We start from the raw sequence: 19,611 nt of genomic DNA on the forward strand, positions 1-19,611 counted from the left end.
ATTTTCGGTGTCACCAAAGCTGGGAAATCTGGTGTTTATATTAACACCACGTTAAGATCATAACCAAATTACTCTCACCTACATGTATAGGCAGTTTTCAGACAGAAGCAGTATTACCTATTCTATGCCAATCTCTGTCTGGCGCGCGCGCGCACACACACACACACACACTTGCAAACTAGAATAGTCAGTTCTCAGATGTAACTAGAAACCGCCTTTTCTTGAAACAACAAAAAACAAATCCCATAGGGAAGGGCCAAAATTATAAACAACTTAATCTCAATTAATTTGGAATTCGAGCCACAAAATCCTTCACTATAAATCTCCAAGCCCAGCTATTTGCTTCTCCAAAACGGGCTTTACAAAATCTGTCCCAATAGTTCCCTTGTTCCCAAGTGGATAACACTGCCAGGCTCTTCATGATGGCAGCCGGTTAGAGGGCACCAAGGCTTCCATGATGTTCCCTGTAAAGTGGTCACGAAAACACTGGGAAGTCACGCCACTTGTTTATACTCGTGCGGAAAGGGCGATGGCTATGCAGGGACACCTTGTCCAAGATGGTAACACATCCTTCTCGGTACATTCGGGGAAAAATAAACTCAGCTTATTACTGAACTAAATGTTTTTATTGACTGCCCTTGAGTCAGAGCCCACTGACCCTGAGAACCATAAATGGCTTTAGCGCAAAACTGTCATTTCCAGGCAGCAAGAGGAGATACTGGATTAGTCAAAGACACCTCGCCTAAGCTTTCTTCCACTGTCCCTCCAACTTTCCGCCTCGGGCTTTGGAAGCAAGAAAGGGACTGCAGCTGGGTACCTTTCCAGGGGCCTGAGGGCGCAGGGATAGAGTTGTACGCGCTTACACGCGCGGTGCTGGAGTGGAACGCGCTGCTCAACGTGGGGACCGAAACGGACCGGCGCTGGCGCACGCTCATACCCAGCGTCTGTGGCTGCAAAGCCACCAGGTCGCGGAACCAAGAAGACAAATGAATGTTATGCAGCATTCTCTATTAAACAATAAAGCGAGCTGTAAAAGTCTCAGGTGCTGTGTTTGTTGTGCAGTCTGCGTCGAGCGGTGGCTCAGGACCCGGCGAGCGGAGCAGAGTGGGCCAGGGAGCGCCTCTTCGGCTGATTCCAGGGAAAGATAAGGAGCCGCCGAGCCACCAGCTCTGTCTAGACTCGCGACCTCACAAGTCAAGCACCTTGTTTGGATTAGCCCTCCAGATCTGCCAACCTGATCAACTCCTGAAAGAGAAGGGCCTAGAAATACCCTTATTTTTCTCTCTCGGACCACTTCGATTGTCCCTGCTTTAAGGGATCAAGGGCTGACTTGCCCGCGGAAGCGGCGGGGCTGGTTAGACTAGTGTCCGGGTCCCCGATTCCCAGCACTTCCCACCCCTAACCTGAGTGCGGACAGGCGCTGCCCTGCCTGCTGGACTCGAGCAACGCACCTGGGGGTAGAAGCACTCGGACAACCTGCAAAATTAAGTAGCTAATTCGGTCAAATCCACAAATAACATCACTTCAAAATGAACACTAACTTTTAATCAATGGAATGGAAAGAGGATCCCAGGCAAGGAATAAGCAGCTCTAAGGCTAAGCAGAATCTTACATGGCTTCGGAAAGGGAGGGTCAATGTGTCTTTCTTCCCCACCTGGCGAAAAGCAATCTTACCCTACATCTTTCTTCCAAATCCAGGTGGTCTCTTTTGGGGGCTGTGTGTGTGTGTGTGTGTTTACATACACATATAAATGTTATAAAGAAAAATATAAGTATGTGTATATATGTATGTATATATGTAGGTATGCACACACACACATATATATATAATTTTCTTTTTAGAACCTTTTGCTTATCAACGCTGAGCGCTCTTGCAGACAGATAATTAAGCAGAAAGATTTGCAAAATACATTTTTAGAAATTAGAATCAAGGAGTCCTAAGTGCAGTTCCGGGAAGAAACTGGTTTCCTTGAGACACAGAAACTGGCTTCTTGGAGACAACAGCTTAAGTACCATAAAAATTAAAGGATGTGTTAGTAACAATGCTCACAGCAAACCCTCAGCAGCCTTCCCTGCCGCCCCTCCCCCTCCTTCGCTCCCTGTGAACCAACTTCTCTGTCTACACTTCAGAAGTCTCTGGGAGGTGTGGAGAGATCCTCCATCATGGCTTGGGACATTGTAAGCTGTGAAGTTTATGTTTGTGGCGCCTGGGCTCAAACAGCCATTCAGTGGCTTGCTCCATATCAAGAAAACAACAATCAGAAAAGATCAGTAAACAAAATCGGCTGCCAGAGCCTTGAATTAACTACTTGCATTTTAGTTTAAAAATACCAACTCACACTGTACAAGTTACTTTTCATTTTACATAGTTATTGAGAATTCAAGATGTGGGGCCGTTTTTTAAGAGAACACTTTGAAAATAAATACACAAAATTGCTCCCTCCTTTTCTTCTTGTGCTCCCTCAAGAAAACAATTTGCCCTGTTGCAAAGTAAATCTTTAGTTGTTGATTAGTGAAAAGGAAGTAAATATTCCTAGAGAAATAGAACTCAGGCATCATTTGGATGATGAATCTCACTTACAAAAGTTGACTAAACTGAACTTTACCAGTAAGAAAATAAGTACTTTCTGCTTAGACAGTTCACTTGTTTTAGGAATGAGATTAAAAACCCAAAGTGGCTGGGTGCCATCCAAACTTAGCTCTTTAAACTTTTTTCTTTTTTTTTTTTAGAAAAAAGAAAAGGCTAAGTAAAGCCACATGGGATTTACAACAGTTACATTTCATGAGATGGATCTTTTGACTTAAAATTCAAGGTGCTAGGGAAATACAAAGTACTTCCAAGGTAACCTGAAAGCACATTGTCTTTTCAGCTAGTTTCAAAAGGATAAGATACACCAGAAGAGAGGTCAACATTATGAGTTTAACAAGTTGATCAGGGTGAATAGCAGTCAAGCATCACAAAGTCATCTACTTAATCTTGAACTCCAAGAAAGTTGTCAATGGGCAAGTGGGTACACATACCCACACAGAATTACGAGTAACCAGAAACCTTGTTTCAAAGGAGAAAAAAATCTTCAAACATGATTCTAACTTAGAAAAGAACTTTTTTGATTTGTAAAAAAACCCAAGTTTATTTCATGAATGGGATAGAGGGAAAACAGGCTGAAATGGAAGACAGTATTGTGCTGAAACTATAGGGGAAACAATATCCTGTCTTTAAGACTGTGTATACTGATATGAATTTTCTGATTTAAGGGAAGCATACTAGATGTTTTTAGCTGCATTAAATTTTAGCTTGCAGAAGCTGGAGGAAATGAGTCATAATGTCCAGAAGGAAGAATTCAGAGTAATAAGGGAGGGATGATCAGAGATAATAACGAACAAGAGGAATTTCATTACAAGAGCAGAGCTCAAAACTAAGTCTCCAGAGGTGTGCAGAGAAGAGGAGAGTATGTAAGAGATGATTTGTGAACAAAATGACATTTCTGCTACACATTTTAGAGTGCAGGCTGAGGAGTCTAAAAGGGGAAGACACACCTTCATACAAAAAATGAAAGAACTAGAATACTATTGACCCATTAGTCCATTCTCAGCCACCAGGCAACAAATATCTTGAATCTAGCAAGTGAAACCAAATCATTCATCACCCCCTCCCTAAATTATTGTGGTTAAATTCAAGCGATGGACTTCAGAATAGACTGACATCTATGTATGTAAAACATCACTGCCCCCCACCAAAACATGCAAACATATTCTTAATCTTAGAAATCAATTTGAGGAGGAAAAAGCTTCACAAAGATGGGTGCCTCACTTAAGTACCTCCATTGCATTCAAACCCTAAAGAAAGTGTTTTCCATCTCTAGTCCCTAACATTTTTGAGTCCTCCAGAGGCTATGGCTGGGGAAGCGGGTTTTCCAAGTAAGGAACGCTTGGACTCTCAGTAACTTTGCAGGCATGACACCAATATTCACATTGAACCTGCCATCCTTACACATGCATATTAGTTGCCATTTCAGCTATGATGGTGAGGAAAAAGGAAAAAAGAGAACAATAGAAATAGTGTATGGGAAGCTAAAACAGTAAAGTCCCTTGGCAAGAGATAAGAGGAGGGAGATCTGAGTTAAAAACAACAACAACAACAACAAACAAACAAACAAAAAACCTTTCCTGGAGAAGATCCGTGTGAGATAAGACACAACTCTTGTTTTCCGCAGCAGAAGACTGCAAGCCATTATTACCACCGGCCAAATTATTAACCCTCTGTCAAGAATTAGACACAACAATCAAAGTAATCAACGGGCATGTCTAATGCACTGTAACATTTTCAATGCAAAGTTTGTTTTCTCTCTGCCCCCACGTTAGAGCCTGTAATTAACCCGTTATGTAGAACCAAGCCAAACAAAAGCCTAATTGAGGCTGGCTTCCAGACTTGCGGCAGGTTTGGAGAGGGTGAAAGCAACTTGAGAGCTGGGGGGCAGAGCCTCCACCTCACCCTATGGAGCCCGGAGGGGTATGCCACACGACACACAATTAGGGTACTTTAGCTTTCACATTTATTAAGAATTGTCAGGTACTGAAAATGGCATTACACTCGCGCATACAAATGAATGCAGTTTCCAGAGTCAAAGCATCATCCTGGGGTGGGGGTAAAGGGGGGCGAGGGAACAGGGTGAAGACCCAAATCCTAATTCGACGCCAGCAAACGAAGAAGCACCAAGAAGCCCAATTTCGGGCAGTGCCATTTCTCTTTTCCAGGGTTCTGGCTCTAGCACTTGAACTATTGCTGGGGGCGGGGGGGGGGGGGGGAGCGGCAGGGAATAGTCTATCCCAGAGAGCATGCCCGTAACTCTGATAGCTGATGGGTTCAGCAAAGCACACGACCTGCTACCCCACCCCATAAAAGGTGGTTTCCCAACAGAACGGTCTCCCCATAGCCAGTCAGCTTTCCCAAGATTTTTGAAATTAGACTTGGGGAAGGGACAAATCAGAGGTGGGAGATGGGAGAAGAGGCAAGAAAATGAATACACTGACTGGTCTGGGAATTGCAGAGCATACTCTCTTCTCTAGGCCTGTTCCTTCTGCACAAATACAGCAGCATTTCTCAATCGGCTGACAGCCGCCACTGGTAAATAATGGTCATACCTCACTGGCTAGGCAGAAAGCCTCTCTTTTACCAAGAGCTTATATATTTGACATACAGGTCATTTCAACAATCCCAAGCAAGAGTCTTTGGTATAAATCACTTATTCTAAGAAAATAAAATAGTGACTCTGAATCAAAAGCCATTTTAAGCAAGACCCTTTTCCTATTTGGGGTGGGTGGATGGGTGGGGTACGGCAAGGAAGAGACTGGGGGAAGGAAAGAGAGGGGTCAGGACAGAGAACAGCATCTCATTTTCACAAAACCAGTAGCATTATCATAGCTGAGAGCTAAGGGGTTTCCAACCAACTCTGATCCAACTATTGAAACGCAAACTTGCAAACTCAACCTTAACTACTTGCAATACAACATCACTCCTATTGTGTGTCAATTTACTCCAATTCACATGCAATCCTTACTTTCAGACATTTGAATAGCTTGTTTGTAAACATAAAAGAGGGACCCTGGATCACTGTGTTTATTTATTTATCTATGCCAAATGTTTATTAGTGAAATAGTCCTGAAGATATAATTCTACATATGGCGCTTTGATTTCACATAATATTTAAGAAAAAGACAAAACACATACAATTAGACATATAATTCAAAGACCACCATACAACCTTTATCTTTTTCTTTTTTACTTCAGCAAACAAAAAATGTCAAATGACATGAAAAGTGGCAAGTCTTCCGACAATAAATAATAAATTACTTTATAATTTTTGCAATGCAAGAGCAAACAAAAAAATTTTCCTTTTTTTCCTTTTTATTTCCATAGAGAGAAAAAACAGTCATTTAAACCAATAACTATACACATCTTTGGGGGAAAAGTTCTTGGACAGACACAAGTCAAACACAATCCCGAGACGCTTGTGGCAAAATAGAGGTAACCTTGTTGCAATGCTTTATAAGTTGGTTTTTAAATCTGAATTCAAAAACCTTTAAAGTCGCTTCAGACTTCTTGATAAAGGATGGATCTCAAAAAAGGGGGGGAGGGGGCAAAGTAAAAAATAAACCAGCTACAGGATAGGCCAAGAGACCCAGGATTTCAACTAACCCCTTGTTAAAGTCAACTTAAAACATCGCAAACCAATGCAGCTCCACCTTCCTGAAAGGACTCTTTCAGCCAAGGAGGCCAGTCTCTCTTCCTGCGCTTTTGCTGGAGCTCCTATTTGGCAAGGCAATGACAGCACCATTCAGATTAGGATGGACTAGAAAATTTTCTATTTTTGTTTTTCTCTAGATGTGCAGTGAAATGAAAATGCTTTTTTTGAGATCCTTGAATATAAATCCTTTACGTTTTAAAACGTCTTTTATTTTCTCAGTACTTCTAAGATCATTGAATAGCATATACTGGGTTTTGCGTTTTGTTTGTTGTTCAATTCTAGTAAAATCCCATGATTGTCTTCACAGTGTTGCTACCATACCACCTTGTCATTAAAACAGACTTCGTGCATTTCATGGAGCATTCATTTCTTGATTCAGTTTTCACTGACTGGGTTGTTAAATACTTTCGTTTCAGAGTTCAACATTATAATTTCCCACTTTCTCCAACAGGGAAAAAAATACAGAATGAATGTTCCTCATGCCTCAATAGGACTGGCTACCATGCTGTTAGGTGTATCTGGAAGTTGAGAGGACATTGATGCTACTTCACTGCCAGTGGAATTAGAGCCCGGTCCTCCTTCTGAAAAATTGACCTGCATAGAAGGTTGAGAAATAAATAAAGGACGCTGGAATAGTATTCATAAAAAGATTATAAACTCATCATATTGTGTATGTAGAAATGTTTGTGTAGATAGATAGGTAAAGATACCCACATAGATAACTGAATTTTAACAAGCTTAGAGAAAGCCTAGAGAAGAAAAACTTGAGAAGAAGTCCTCTCACTTTCCCATCTTCCAAAAGATCTCTGTTTTAACTGAAACTGAAATCCCAACATTATGTTACATTAAATTATTTAAGAACAAATGTGTTTCCCACTGTAAAATGGCATCACAACTCTACTATGCATGCTCAAGATAAAATTATCCTGCTGGCTACATGTTGCCCTGGGAGTAGGCGAGCTCTCAGTCTCTAGGCATCAAAGACTTTCTTCAGTTGAAAAATCCGTTAACAGGCTCAGATCCTTTGACGGGAGATTGAGAGAAGGCTCCACAGAACAAAGATTAACTCCTCAGCAGGCTCATAGCTTGGGCATTCTTCCTTGTTGGTCCTGCTGCCTTTTGGCCTTTCTCTCTCTCTCTCTTTACATCAGGCTCTTCCTTCCAAAATGAGACCCATATATTATGACATCATCCCATTCTGATTCCTTCTTTTAACCCTAATATCTGACTCCTTCTTAAACATCTGACACCTTCTTTAACCGTAAACACACTGGACTGCTGTTGTAAACCTTCTCTAACCATGCCCACCCCTGCCTCAGCTTCCCTTGCACAGCTCTCACTAAAGTTTCAGAAAGTGCAAACATTTGGCTGCCCTGAACCCTCCCCTTAGCTTCCTTCTGTGATTCAGGTTTCGTTCAAATAACTCAACAGATTAATGGCCTTAAACTATTTTTTTTTCCTAGTTCCAGAGCCTACATTTCTTTCTACAGTAAATTTTTCCAATATGAGATTAAGGGACTTCTAGCCTCTGTACCCACTTAGCATTTGCAAACACCAGCCTGGGGCTAAGCCCTTTTAACCACTTGCCTCTGGCCAATTACCTAACTGTTGACATTGAGAAAGTAAATACCCTTCAGGTAAATATGAGGGTAAAAAGCTAGCCTCAACTAAAGGTTTATTTCCAAAAAAGGGAATAAGGTTTTGGGATACATCTTTACATTTTATGAAACAAGATTCTATAAGGCTGATTACTCTTCAAGAAAAAAAATCATATATATACATACAGCATATTACAAAGGATATATATTTATTGTTCTTATTCATCTTGATCCCTTATGGCTTTTGTAGGCAAAAAGTGAATTAATTTTCTCTTCACTGGATGTGGAAAACATGTTAAGGTTTTCACAGATTGAACACTTTACTTCTGATTGGTAGAGCTCATGTCCCTTTTGCTATACATGGTACACGGTGTGTGTCTCTATGACATTTGAACTCATACACTTGAAAACGTTTAAACGATTCTACATTTTAGATTAAGATATTCCCAGCAAGGGATACCGTAACAAAAAGTATTGATCTCTTTGAATAATCTTTATTGATATATTTGAAAACTGCACCCAGACATGTGGCTGCTGTTTATTGATAACGACACTGATTATGTATTATAGCATTGATTATGTACTACAATCACCTTGATTTGGGTCCTTATATATCCTATTCTCTAGATGCTCAGGAAGGATAAACTTACTAATTGCTGATTGAAATGCCAAGACGATTTCCTGAAGTCCTGGACAACTCTAAAATTCTAAGATGTATGATTCTCCAACACTGTACATCTTCTGGCACATGCTACCTAGAGTTAGGTACCTTGAAATTAATCCTTCAAAGAAGTCCTGATTGATAGAAAATTCAACTTATATGGTCAAATTATGCAGTCTCATAAAAAAAAAAAAAAAAAGATGCACAAGAGGTTTGTTTTCCTTCTCTTTTTGTCTCCCTTCTCTTCATTACCCATCTCCTTGGTTTCTCCCCAACCCTGAGCCCAAGAAGGCACCCTCCCCACTGAATCTTTCAGTGTGTGACAGTTAAACCAGAGTCCCCTGTTGGGAATTCAGCCTCTTCCATCTGGGAGCTGACACTTACCAGTTGCTGAAAAGCAGGCTGATCTATGTCACTCTGCAAGGCGAAGTCGCTCAGTACTTTCCAAGGTGGCTGGTAACTTTGTACCTCCACTGGGTTAGCCTGTAAGCCACCGTCGTGCCTCTCTGGACTGGCAGCCACCATGGGAGTTCCTGTCATCCCCTGGATATTCTGTGAATAGGCCCCCCCCCCCACCAATCCCAACATGTTAATGAGCAAATTCCCTCCCTCCATTGTCTGCACAGGCTAAGCAAATATACCCTGGTATTATCTTATCTATCTAGTGGCCTTTATTGACTCAGTTAATCTGCTGTACCTATAGATATTAGCTAGAATTCAGTTTTGTTTTATTGTGTTTTGTGTTTCTGCCTCTGTGGGCTGGACTATTAGGTCTGCATGGACCTTATTAAACCAAATTCTACTATAATTTTCTTCTTCCCCTTTACCTTCACAGCTCAGACCAATTCCTCCCCTCTGCCTTCTCAGGCCATAGCTTCCCAGAACTAGAAAGCTGAGGTAAGCAGGGTTTCCCTTTAGCCTCTAGACAGGGTGGTTTTCTGGGCAGTTTCAGTAAGCTGCAGATTTTTTCCAAGCAGTTCTCCTCAAGGAAGAGCCAGCCCCCCACCTCATCCCCCCAAAGCATTTGGGTCTGTTTCCTATTGTGCTATTACGCACTAACCAACTCAGAAAGTGCCCTGACCCAGTCTTGGCCAGCCTGCCAAGTTTAATGACAGCAGGTTTTATGGCATTTAAAAATAGGGCCAAAGCAGTAAAAGAAAAGAAGAAAAAAAAAAAAAAAAAAAGAAAGAAAGAAAAGAAACTCTAGCTTAACTTCACCAGGAGGCCTGCAGAGTGGGTGCTTCCGTGGGCCCAAGATAACAGTGGATACTGGTGCGAGTCTCTGTGGAGGCCTGGGCTTCACCTGGAGCAGAGGGTGCTCTGGGCATGCGGGTCACCTTGGGGGAACTCCTCAGCCTGAAGGTGCGCAGCGGCCAACCTTACACAAAAGTACAGTGCGCCCTGGGGGCTCACAGGGTGACCTGCCCACGGAACCCCTGGATGTAGGTAGGAACCCAAGGTGTTATCCCTCCCTCTTCTACTGTACGTGAGGAACTGACGATCTGAATGTTGGCAAAACCCGGGCCAAACCTCGTTGCCGCCTGCCCTCGGAGGGGAGGACGGCGTTTCTCCAGTTCGCAGGTACAGGCGAGGAGGAAGGGCATGAGCCCACCCACGAGGTTGGGACCTGGCTGCCGCTCCCCTGGCGTATGGAGCCTCGAAGCTTCCCCGACCTCGGCTGGCGGCCCGCGCCGGGTAACCTCTCCCCCAAGCAGGGGTGGGGGTGGGGATAAGGGGCAGCCCCAGCCAAACTCCTGCCCAGGAGCAGGATCGAAAACCGCGCGCCGGCCAGACTGGGCACCAGGAACGCACCTCGCACGCCGCATCTACTTCCCCCTCGCATTCCCTGCCTGGCCCCAGAGCCACTCACAGTTTTGTCATTGGGCTGCTGCTGCTGGAGTTGCTTCATCATGATGCTTCGTTTCTTGTCCTTGCACCGCTTGTTTTGAAACCAGACCCGGATCACACGGGGACTGAGGCCCGTCATCTCTACCAGTTGCTCCTTCATGAGCGCATCCGGCCGCGGGTTTGCGGCGTAGCAGGTCCGCAAGGTGTGCAGCTGCTTCTCGTTCAGCACAGTCCGCACGCGGGTGGTCTTCTCCGGCTGCTTGTGGACGTGGGGCCGCAGGGCCGGCTGCCTGGCGGAGATGGGCTCCGCTGCGGGGCAAGGAGCGCCATGAGCGCTGGGCTGGCCGCTCGCTCGCTCGCCCGCCCGCCCTCACTCGCCTGCCCGCCCGCGCTAGCTGGCTCGCCTGCCCGCCCGCCCGCCTGAGATACTCCAGGACAATGGCTAGTGTTTGCAGCCTCGGCACACAAAGCAGGGGGCGGCAGAGGTGGGGCGAAGAGGGTGAAAGGGAGAATAAAATCTTCCTCTCTAATCTGCAGAGGTCAATGCTGAGTAATACCGGGCCGGAATGCAGCACCCGCCCCTCCTCGTGTCAACAAAGTGTTAGCCAAGGGAAGCAGGTTTAAAATCTGTCCCCCTGTTCACAGCAGGCGTGGCATTTTTCAGCACTGTTTCTCCTCCTTTCTCACGTTTCCTTGTGCCCAGACTGGGCCCCAGTTACATTGATTACCACCCTCTCCAGGCTCAGAATTTTCTCTTGGGCCAAGGCCACAGAGGGTACAAGGAAGAACGCAGAGCACTTCAGTGACAGCCATAAATACTACACGAGCAGGGATTTCTGCAAGGCGAAGGCTGAGAACTCTGCCAAAACGCCTTGAACTTCAGTCCGAGAGGACAATCATGTCAAGGGGCTGAAGATTTTCGCTATTTCTGCCATATCTCCAATCCTTGCTCTTCCTTCGTATTAAATCTAAAGTAATACATGGATGTTCCTGAGATGGGCAGACCCCAAGCAGTAGAAAACAGAAACTCTGTTGAGCTGCCTAGGCTCTAGATAAACGGTGGCTGGGATATGTCCCCCGCCTCCCTCCCGGTATTTTAGCTTCTTCTGTGCTTCCCGGCAAGCAGAGTGCAGGCTCCACTGAACAGGAGCAGCACCCCTGGCCTTGCCCCAGTGCAAACTAGTCACAAATCCCCCTGAACAGAATACTTAGAGCTGCCAGAAGGCAGAAGGGTAAGGGAGCACTACAGTTTCTTCACCTTCTGTGTTTAGTGGGAATTTATACTTTAAAACTGCAAAAGAGTCGATCTATTCATGACAGAAAGTCAGGTTTGGAAACACTGTCCACCTTCTTACCCTCTTCTTTGGTCCTGACCAACCTTGCCAGGTTTCCACTCCTCTTCCTTGGGAATGAGTCCTCTTATCTATATGATACACATCCTGCACCTTCTACAACCCCCTAGTGTCAGGCCAACACCTATGGGGTCAATTTAGAGCTACAACCATGGGCCTGAAGATGAAACTCTCACCAAATCATATAGAATGAATGATTTAAAGAAGCAGGCTCCCTTTAAAAGGCAATTACTGCAGATTAGCTTGTTGACAGTTTTAAATTATAGCTCTGTGCAATGGCCTGCAGTTTTTAAAATTGTATCTTTTCAGTCCTGTTCTCTCACAAAAGATAAAAAATTTAAAAAATTTTCGACAGTGAAGCAACTCACAAGGAAAAAGGATTTGGGAGACTAAATGACTTCAGGCCACCTAAGCTTCCTTCATTGGGTTAAAGGATGAAGCTCCAGGGACCCGGGGCTCCGCCCCTTTAATTAGGCAGCAGGAGAATACCTGGCTGGGAGCTGAAGCCCGTTTTCAGCAAGCCAAGGTTTGGAGACCAAAGCGAACTGGAAGTAATGTTTGGGCTTGTGTATACACGTGTACACAAGTCGTGTACATTTATGTGTAACCATATAGACACAGACGGTGTAGGTGTGCTTGGGGAATCAAGGGAGAAGTGAGTGCACTGAACCTTGCTGCAAAGGAGCAGAGCACAGCGCAAGCAAATTGCGTACAAAACACTTCATTTAACTGCAGGCAAACACTACCACCACCCCTGTAGCTACCACCGTTGTTGTGGCCGCCAGCACACAGGCTGGCTTAACCTGGCGCCTGCCTACCCGAGCCGGGCAGAGGAGTACCTGCCATTTGCAGTGGCCGCGCTGGATGCAGGGGACTAAGCGGGTCGCCAGCGCCCAGACTGGCCCTCTCCACCACATCGTGGTCTGCTCGGCAGAAGAGACCGTCCTCCCGAAGGGCAAATTCGTCCCCAGGGATGAGCTGGCGGCTGCAGGCCACACAGCGGAAACACTCGATGTGATACACCTTGGAGCGGGCACGCATCACGAAGTCGTTCTTGCTGAAGCCGATGCTGCACTTGGCGCATTTGATCCCGTACAACCTGTTTGGGGGGGGGAGGGGGGAGTCGGCCCAGAGCAGGGAGAGAAGCACAGGAAGAGGGGGTCACTTCAGGCGGGCACTTCCCTGGCCCAAGATCCCGGGCAAGACGCCCCAAGTAAACAGCATTTCCAAACAGAAGTTGGGAACAGAAGGACGGAAATGAAACCCTGCTCTCTCCCTCCCTGTCTCTCTTCCTTCCCCCATCTCTCTTTTCCCCTTCCTCCCTCCTCCCTTTCTTTTATTCCCGTTTCCTTTCCGATGAACCTCTGTCTCAGGCGGTAACTCTTAGTTCAAAACACCTAGCCTGTACCACAGAAAATGCATTGGATTCCAGACTCGGGCTGCTGCTCTAGCCATCAGTCCCAGGTTGATCTTGCAGATCTTGGCAGGAGGGAAGCCAGAAAGACTCTGGTGGCCACCGACACCCACACTTTCACCTCCCTATCCCCCAAATTCTGCTGCTAGAAATGTCTAAAACTGCAACACAAAGTCCTCCTTCCAAGAAAAAGGAGGTAGGAGAAGGGGATTGTCACCCCACTCGGTTTGCAAACACTCACAAATAAACAAGCAGAATAACAAAATGAAACCTCTGAGCGTTTCCACATCTCCTTTTGCACAAGTACTTTCCAGTTTTTCTCCAACTATAGACTTTCTTCAGGCAGCAATGTTAACAGAACATTTCCTCTTCATTCTTCCTTGTATTATTATTATTTTTTTAAAAAATCTGTGTCTGTTCCCTCAATCTTTTTCAAGTTGTTAAATCATATACCTCTATTTCAATTTTCTTGAAAACCATGACCAGACTGAAAAAATGCAAAGACCCACTTCTCAGGTCTTTCTCACTGCTGGCCTTTCCTTACCAAGGGACAATCTTTATAGGTTCCATCTAGGCTGCACTTCCCTGGCCCCTTCTGCATCTTTCAGGAATAACAGAAGCTGGGGCATTCCTACAAACATAAAGAATGGAAGACAGAGGACACGATCCACACAACAGGAGGACGCATACTGCTTCTCCAAGGAGAGATGTGGAAATCTAACTGTTCAGTCTCTTCTGCTTTTACAACTACAAGATTACACATACACACACACACACACACACACACACACACAGAGAGAGAGAGAGAGAGAGAGAGAGAGAGAGAGAGAGAGAGAGAGAGAGAGAGGGAGTTGAGAGAGAGTGGAGAGAAGGTAAAAATGATTAGGTCCTTCTACAAATGTGTATATCCAGAAGTAGGCACATGCAAACCTGTGTGCAATTGAGCAAAATACTATTTCCACAGGAGTAAAGATACTCCTGAAGTGGACTCTCCTTCTCTAGACTCTGGCGTTTACACACCAATCTAGTAAACCATGAAAACGCTCATTTGTCAGAGGTTAGAAGGTGGATTCAAAAGTTTTTCCTCCCTCCGCCTACTCAATGTGAGATCTTTCATTTCATAGGGTGAAGACTTGACTTTGGCGGTGACCAAACAATTTATAAAATCCCTCCCCCTTCCTGTACCCCGACTTCCCTTACTTCCTTTTACTCCCTCTCTAAAGTATTAACCTCCCCTAACCAGGTTAATTTTATCTACCAAGATTATCCTCTCCGTGTCATGATTTATAAAAAAGAAGAAAAAAATGCTGGATACTAAGTGAGCAGGAGCAAACTGTGACTGTATATTAAATCTTAATTAAACTTTAATAAAAGTTCTCAAGCTTCAGAAACCATTTGCCTTACAAAACCTAATTAATTATTTGTTAATAGCCATCAGACATTTAAAAAGTGATATTTTGCTATTTAACATAATAATGATGGTGATACCTCTTCTGTTTGTTAATAAAACAAATACAATTTTCTTTAGAGACTGTACTGGCTTTCTAAGGCAGAAAACAAAGTTTCTGATATATACACACAAGTCAGAGAAAACTTGAGATTAGCAAAGCCTGATGCAGAATAAATTGGAGGAAAAAAAAAAAAAAACCTCTCCAAAACAACAAAACCAAACTCAGAAAGTTCCCATGTGGTTTCAGTCTTGTCAATTTGGACAATTCGCTCATTTTATCAGTTACCAGATTTTAATGTGAGAAAGGAAGCTGTTCAATTATCTAAATATACCAATTGTTCGTAGACAGATGATGGGCAATTTGATCTGCTTTAATTCATCAGCTCAGATAAGATAAGAAAGAAGAGACAGATGTCACCAAAGGGTTAATATTTAAAAAGATTAAGTTTCCAGTGTTTTCTGCAAGGAATATTTAGGTTGGTTTTAAATTTTTCTTAGAAGGAGGTCTTACCCAAAAAATAAAAGGAGCAATACCTGTACTCGCTCTTTCAAAGTAGATTTCTAAACATGCTTCGGTCAAACTTTTATTTCACCTATTGCATTGATGTCACCAAAAAATTTGTTTAAGTTACTAATTTTAAAAAGGACTAAAACAAACAGAACACTGCACTATACAATAAAAAATCGACCCTATTTTAAAGTCAAAACCCAAACTTCTCCATCTTTTAAAATTTTGTTTTGTAAGGGGTGGGTGAAAGAGGAAAATAATTTGTGCATCATAAATTCCAAGAGTAATTAAACAAGCCTCAATACCCCAGAATTATGAATACCACTGTTAAGGGTTTTGTTTTCTCCACTAAAAAATGAAATGAACAGCATAGCTTGATTTTTGTAACACATGTACAGGGTAACTTTGGCTTGCATGACTCCACAGAGGCAAACTTCACAAAAAGACAAAGCCACACCAAATAATACATAAAGATTGGGCAGAGTAAGGGAAATCTCACAAAATTAAGGAAGAAGTGTAAATGCCATACCTGATATAATCTCTTTTACAGTAGGTTTTCCCATCCCTAACAAAGCATGTACAGCTCTCGTCCAAATACTGATTACACTCCGCACATTTCAAACATGCCGCATGCCATTCCAAATCCGGAGAAACCCTCAGAATATACTGATCGTGAATCTGATTGCCGCAACCAACACATAGGGAAATCAGACGTTTTTCTGAAATGAAAATAAATACATGATTGACTAACCGTTTACTTCCTACAGAGATAAACACACTTTTAGTGTCGTTCTCTTATAGGGCGTACTCTGGGAGGTTTTTTTTTTTTTTTTTTTTTTTTTTTTTTTAAGAGTATTGCACTTTGGGATGGTAATTGAAGTGTGCCATCAAAACCTTGACTCATTTTTAAAGGAGGTGGAATATATGTAAAATGCAGATTGGAATAGTCTACATTTGTACGCCTAGCATGCAATCAAACCCGCTTATTTTGTATTTCTTTTTATCCCCCTCCTTCCTCTTTGCTATAATCATTGGGAAAGATTATGGATAAGTCAAGTCAAAGAAAAGGTTTTGACTAGAAGCGTTAAGTGAATGCAGGGATGTCTATATTTTCCATGAAGCAAGCTCTTAAATAGCACATAGGACTGGATATTGTTAGCAAGAGCAGGCATAAATACAGTTGTCACTCTTTTGCAAGTCTAATGCTAATTCACATCTCTGGGTAATGAGTGTGCAGGCAGACCTTTGCAACATAATAACCTTCTCGGAGAGCTCAGGATTCCCCAGGAGGAAATCACCGCTTAGCACCAGAAAGCTAGGGTTTTGGAGGGTACACAGGCGAATTCAAACACAAGGTACGATCAGTTTCCCGAAGATAAGAACCGACAGTAAGCATGCAGGCGCGGCGGCAACAAGAAAAAGCCACCTTTTCTCTTTCTCCAGGCAATGACTCCAACTCCAAAGAGCCCTTGGCACCTCAGCCGGTGCCTGAGAGAGAACCCCGCACAAGAACAGCACACCGAGCCCCACAAGGTAAAATAGCCTCTTACTTTTTGGTGGATCTCCCATGTCTCCCATATCTGTAAGAGGGAGTAATGTCCACAGTGAAATGGTGGTTGTACAGTTGGTGAACAGCCCACAGAGAGGATGCTGGAGCTGTGGCTAAGTGGGAAATAGTGGCCCCTGGGGTTGCCAAAGCTGAAAGAGCCGCTGCTCGGCTGCGCAGCGCCCTCGCGGATCTGGGAGTCCAATTTAAGCCGGCGAAGTTGGTGGAGCGGAGGCGCTGCGGCGGCGGCGGACTCGGCGCGGCTCGGGCACCTCTCTTCCTTATCTCTTACTCAAACTTCTCTGCTCCAACTCAGCTCCATCGCCATTGGTCTGACGCAGCGCGCGGGGACGTCAGGCGAGCTCCGCGCCCATTGGCTGCAGGGCGCGCGGCGCAGCTGTTCTGATTATCATATTTCAGTCTCGGCGCCGCTGTGCGCCACTGACCGCTCGGCGAGCTAGCGGGAGAGGATTAGGGCTCCCGAGGCAACTTGCTCCGGGCTCAGCCCGTTCTCCCCCGATGCTCGGGCTGCCGGGCTGTTCTGGCTCTGGCCTCCTTCTCCTTCTCCTCCTCTTCCTTCTGCCCCCTCCCGCGTTCCTTCCCGGCCGTGCCGTCTGCGCCCTCGCCTCGTGTCGCGCTACTCCTCCGCCCTCCGCTCCTGGGGTCCCCGCAGTCCGAATGGCAACGTTGCGCGCGGGGCTCACTTTCTGCCGCTCGTGGCGAGTGGCTGGTGGGTAGGTCTACCTGTTGACGAGGTCCCTCCCGGGCTCTAGGAAACGGGGGGAACTTGGAGCAGGCCGCTTATCTTGGTTTGGTCCCACGCCGTGGCGCACATCCCCGGGGCCTGGCCCTCCTTGGCTGCTCGGGAGGGTGAGTTCCCTCCAGAACTGGCTGCGCTCGGCGCGCTAGGGGAAGAAGAATTAGGAATGGGATGATTAAACCCAGAGGAACTGTTTCCTGACTGCTACACCGTAACTCCGTCATCCCCGACCTCAGATATCTAAAAACGTGGGGTGGGAGGAAAAGCGCTTCTTGCTGTTGCGGACAATCAGGTTGGAACGCACCGGTAAAACGAAGTTGACTCCGCGGACTGACTTTTTGTCTTTCAGACCCGCGAGGTCTGCTTTTCAGTTTAACTCTAGAATTGAAGTTCACTAACACGAAGCCAAAGAGCGAAATGATCTTTAGGTAGTCTAAAGTTTGTAAGGTTTTAATATACTGTCCAATTCCTCTCTCTTCTGGTCTCCTGCCCTTTGTTTTTAAGCAGACTTGTGCAGCTAGCTGTGGTGTTTTGATAATTATAAGGACAAGTCTCCATGACTGGAGATTTTTAAACAATGCATTAGTGTAAGGGCGCGAGTAGGGAGGGATTCTATTACAGAACAGTGGAAGATCTGTTTCACGTCCCTAGGCGTTGATATATAATAATTTTCTCTCAGGAAACTACTTGGAGAGAGAAGATTGTTGGGTGCAACTCGCCGGTAACCTTTTTCAATCATTCTTACATGTTCCCATCATCTCTTACAGTCTGCCAAAGACAAAGTCACAGGAAGGCCACGAAGAACCCCGCGCTTCCCCAAAGCTTCTAAAAAGCCATTTCTTATCTAATGGGACTGCCAGTTTTATCTAAAAAGGCCTACAGACACAAACCATAGTAGGCTTAATTTCGGTGTCTTGTTGCCGTGAGAGGACCCGGTGTGTTAGGAAACTCCTTTCTTTGTATCTTTCGCAAAATCTAACCCTTGATAAGAGCTGTAAGTCCTGGCCCGTCGCATTGGCTGGGCTTGAACGGGTAATGCCTCTCCAAAGTGGAAAGGGAATCTAAGATGCAAAAGTTTCCTCTTGACCTAGCTGAGGCTTTCTTCCCCAGGAACTCGTTTTGATTTATTTTGCTTTTTCTCAAGGAGAATTTCAAATTGGATCTCTCTTCCCTTCCATTTTTATTATAAGTTATTTTGTAGCACGTGTATGAAAGCGAAAGTTGAATAGACCTAGGCTGATAAATTTACCAGTTGTGGGTTTTTTTTTTTTTTTTTTTTTTTTTTGGTCTGTTTCTAGTCTCTGGTGTTAAATGTATGGAGCCTTTTGTCAAGCTGCTTTTGCAAAGCTGATGCTGATAATCTCAACACTAAGCAAATCTTCCCAGTATTCGGGCATGTTTCCCATATAGATAAACATGTTGACCCTAGTAAAAAAAGATAACCACCACAATGCCAGAAAGTGGAGAGTTTTACCCAGTCATATTCTATCATGCCACGTTTATAAGATGTAATTAAACACCAGAAGCTACCAGAAGCCTGATGACTTACATTTGAGATCCACAAAGCACCCTCACTATCCATCTTCCTTCAAACCAGCCCCCACCTCCCACACATAGTGTGGTATTTTAACTCTCTAAACCAATAAGCTATTGCATTACAAAGAATTATTGCAGATGATAGCAATTCCAAGTAGAAAAACTGGCATGTGGCTTGGGGGAAACCTTTAGTAACAGGCAATTTCACCTTAATGGTGAAGACAACATTTTCCTCTTTTCATTCTGCACCATTGTTGTAAACAAGTATTTTCTTAGTAAGTTCCTAAACTGATAGAAGTAAGACGCATGGTGAAGATACCCGCATTAAAAGGAGACGTTTGAGGGACCCGCACCATGATGGACATGCTCTGAAGTTCAGTGCATGTATCATGATACATTTTACATTAAAATCCAAGTTAGAATAGCAGGCTTTGTAGTTTCACCTCACCTTGAAGTTCTAAATTGATCATGGACTATTCTCATTTCCTCAGCTGATTGCTGTATGTGGATTTAGTACATCAAATATATCTGTAAAATTTTGTTTTCAAGAGAATACATAAAACTGATTAGCAATTTTTCCTTAATACTTGATTACAGGAGCGACCTCTTGTGTTCAAAGGGGGGATTAGACCCTCTCCTCTCAAAAATGGACTCGTTTTGACCTTTGTATATTGTTAGGTCGAAAATATATCC

The 19,611-nt window shown here is 44.2% G+C and overlaps 1 protein-coding gene across 3 annotated transcripts; it reads right to left on the reverse strand.

Annotated features, from left to right (window-relative positions):
* Positions 1 to 5,616: 5,616 nt before the first annotated feature.
* ISL1 (ISL LIM homeobox 1) lies at positions 5,617 to 17,197 on the reverse strand. 3 transcript variants are annotated; one of them, XM_017891810.1, is made up of 6 exons: positions 16,627 to 17,197; positions 15,606 to 15,795; positions 12,544 to 12,803; positions 10,375 to 10,661; positions 8,889 to 9,056; positions 5,617 to 6,839 (listed from the first exon to the last, which is right to left on the reverse strand). In XM_017891810.1, the coding sequence occupies exons 1-6, from the start codon at positions 16,652 to 16,654 to the stop codon at positions 6,723 to 6,725; spliced, it is 1,050 nt and encodes a 349-aa protein (XP_017747299.1). In that variant the 5' UTR covers positions 16,655 to 17,197; the 3' UTR covers positions 5,617 to 6,722. The 3 variants fall into 3 exon arrangements, with proteins under 3 accessions (XP_017747299.1, XP_017747317.1, XP_017747310.1); XM_017891828.1 differs by lacking the exon at positions 16,627 to 17,197 and adding an exon at positions 13,663 to 13,865 and having other exon boundaries at positions 15,606 to 15,693; XM_017891821.1 differs by lacking the exons at positions 5,617 to 6,839; positions 8,889 to 9,056 and adding an exon at positions 9,068 to 9,807 and having other exon boundaries at positions 16,627 to 16,926.
* Positions 17,198 to 19,611: the final 2,414 nt, after the last annotated feature.

This window comes from Rhinopithecus bieti, unplaced genomic scaffold (assembly GCF_001698545.2).
Source record: "Rhinopithecus bieti isolate Rb0 unplaced genomic scaffold, ASM169854v2 scaffold_1561, whole genome shotgun sequence".
Taxonomy (NCBI): domain Eukaryota; kingdom Metazoa; phylum Chordata; class Mammalia; order Primates; family Cercopithecidae; genus Rhinopithecus; species Rhinopithecus bieti.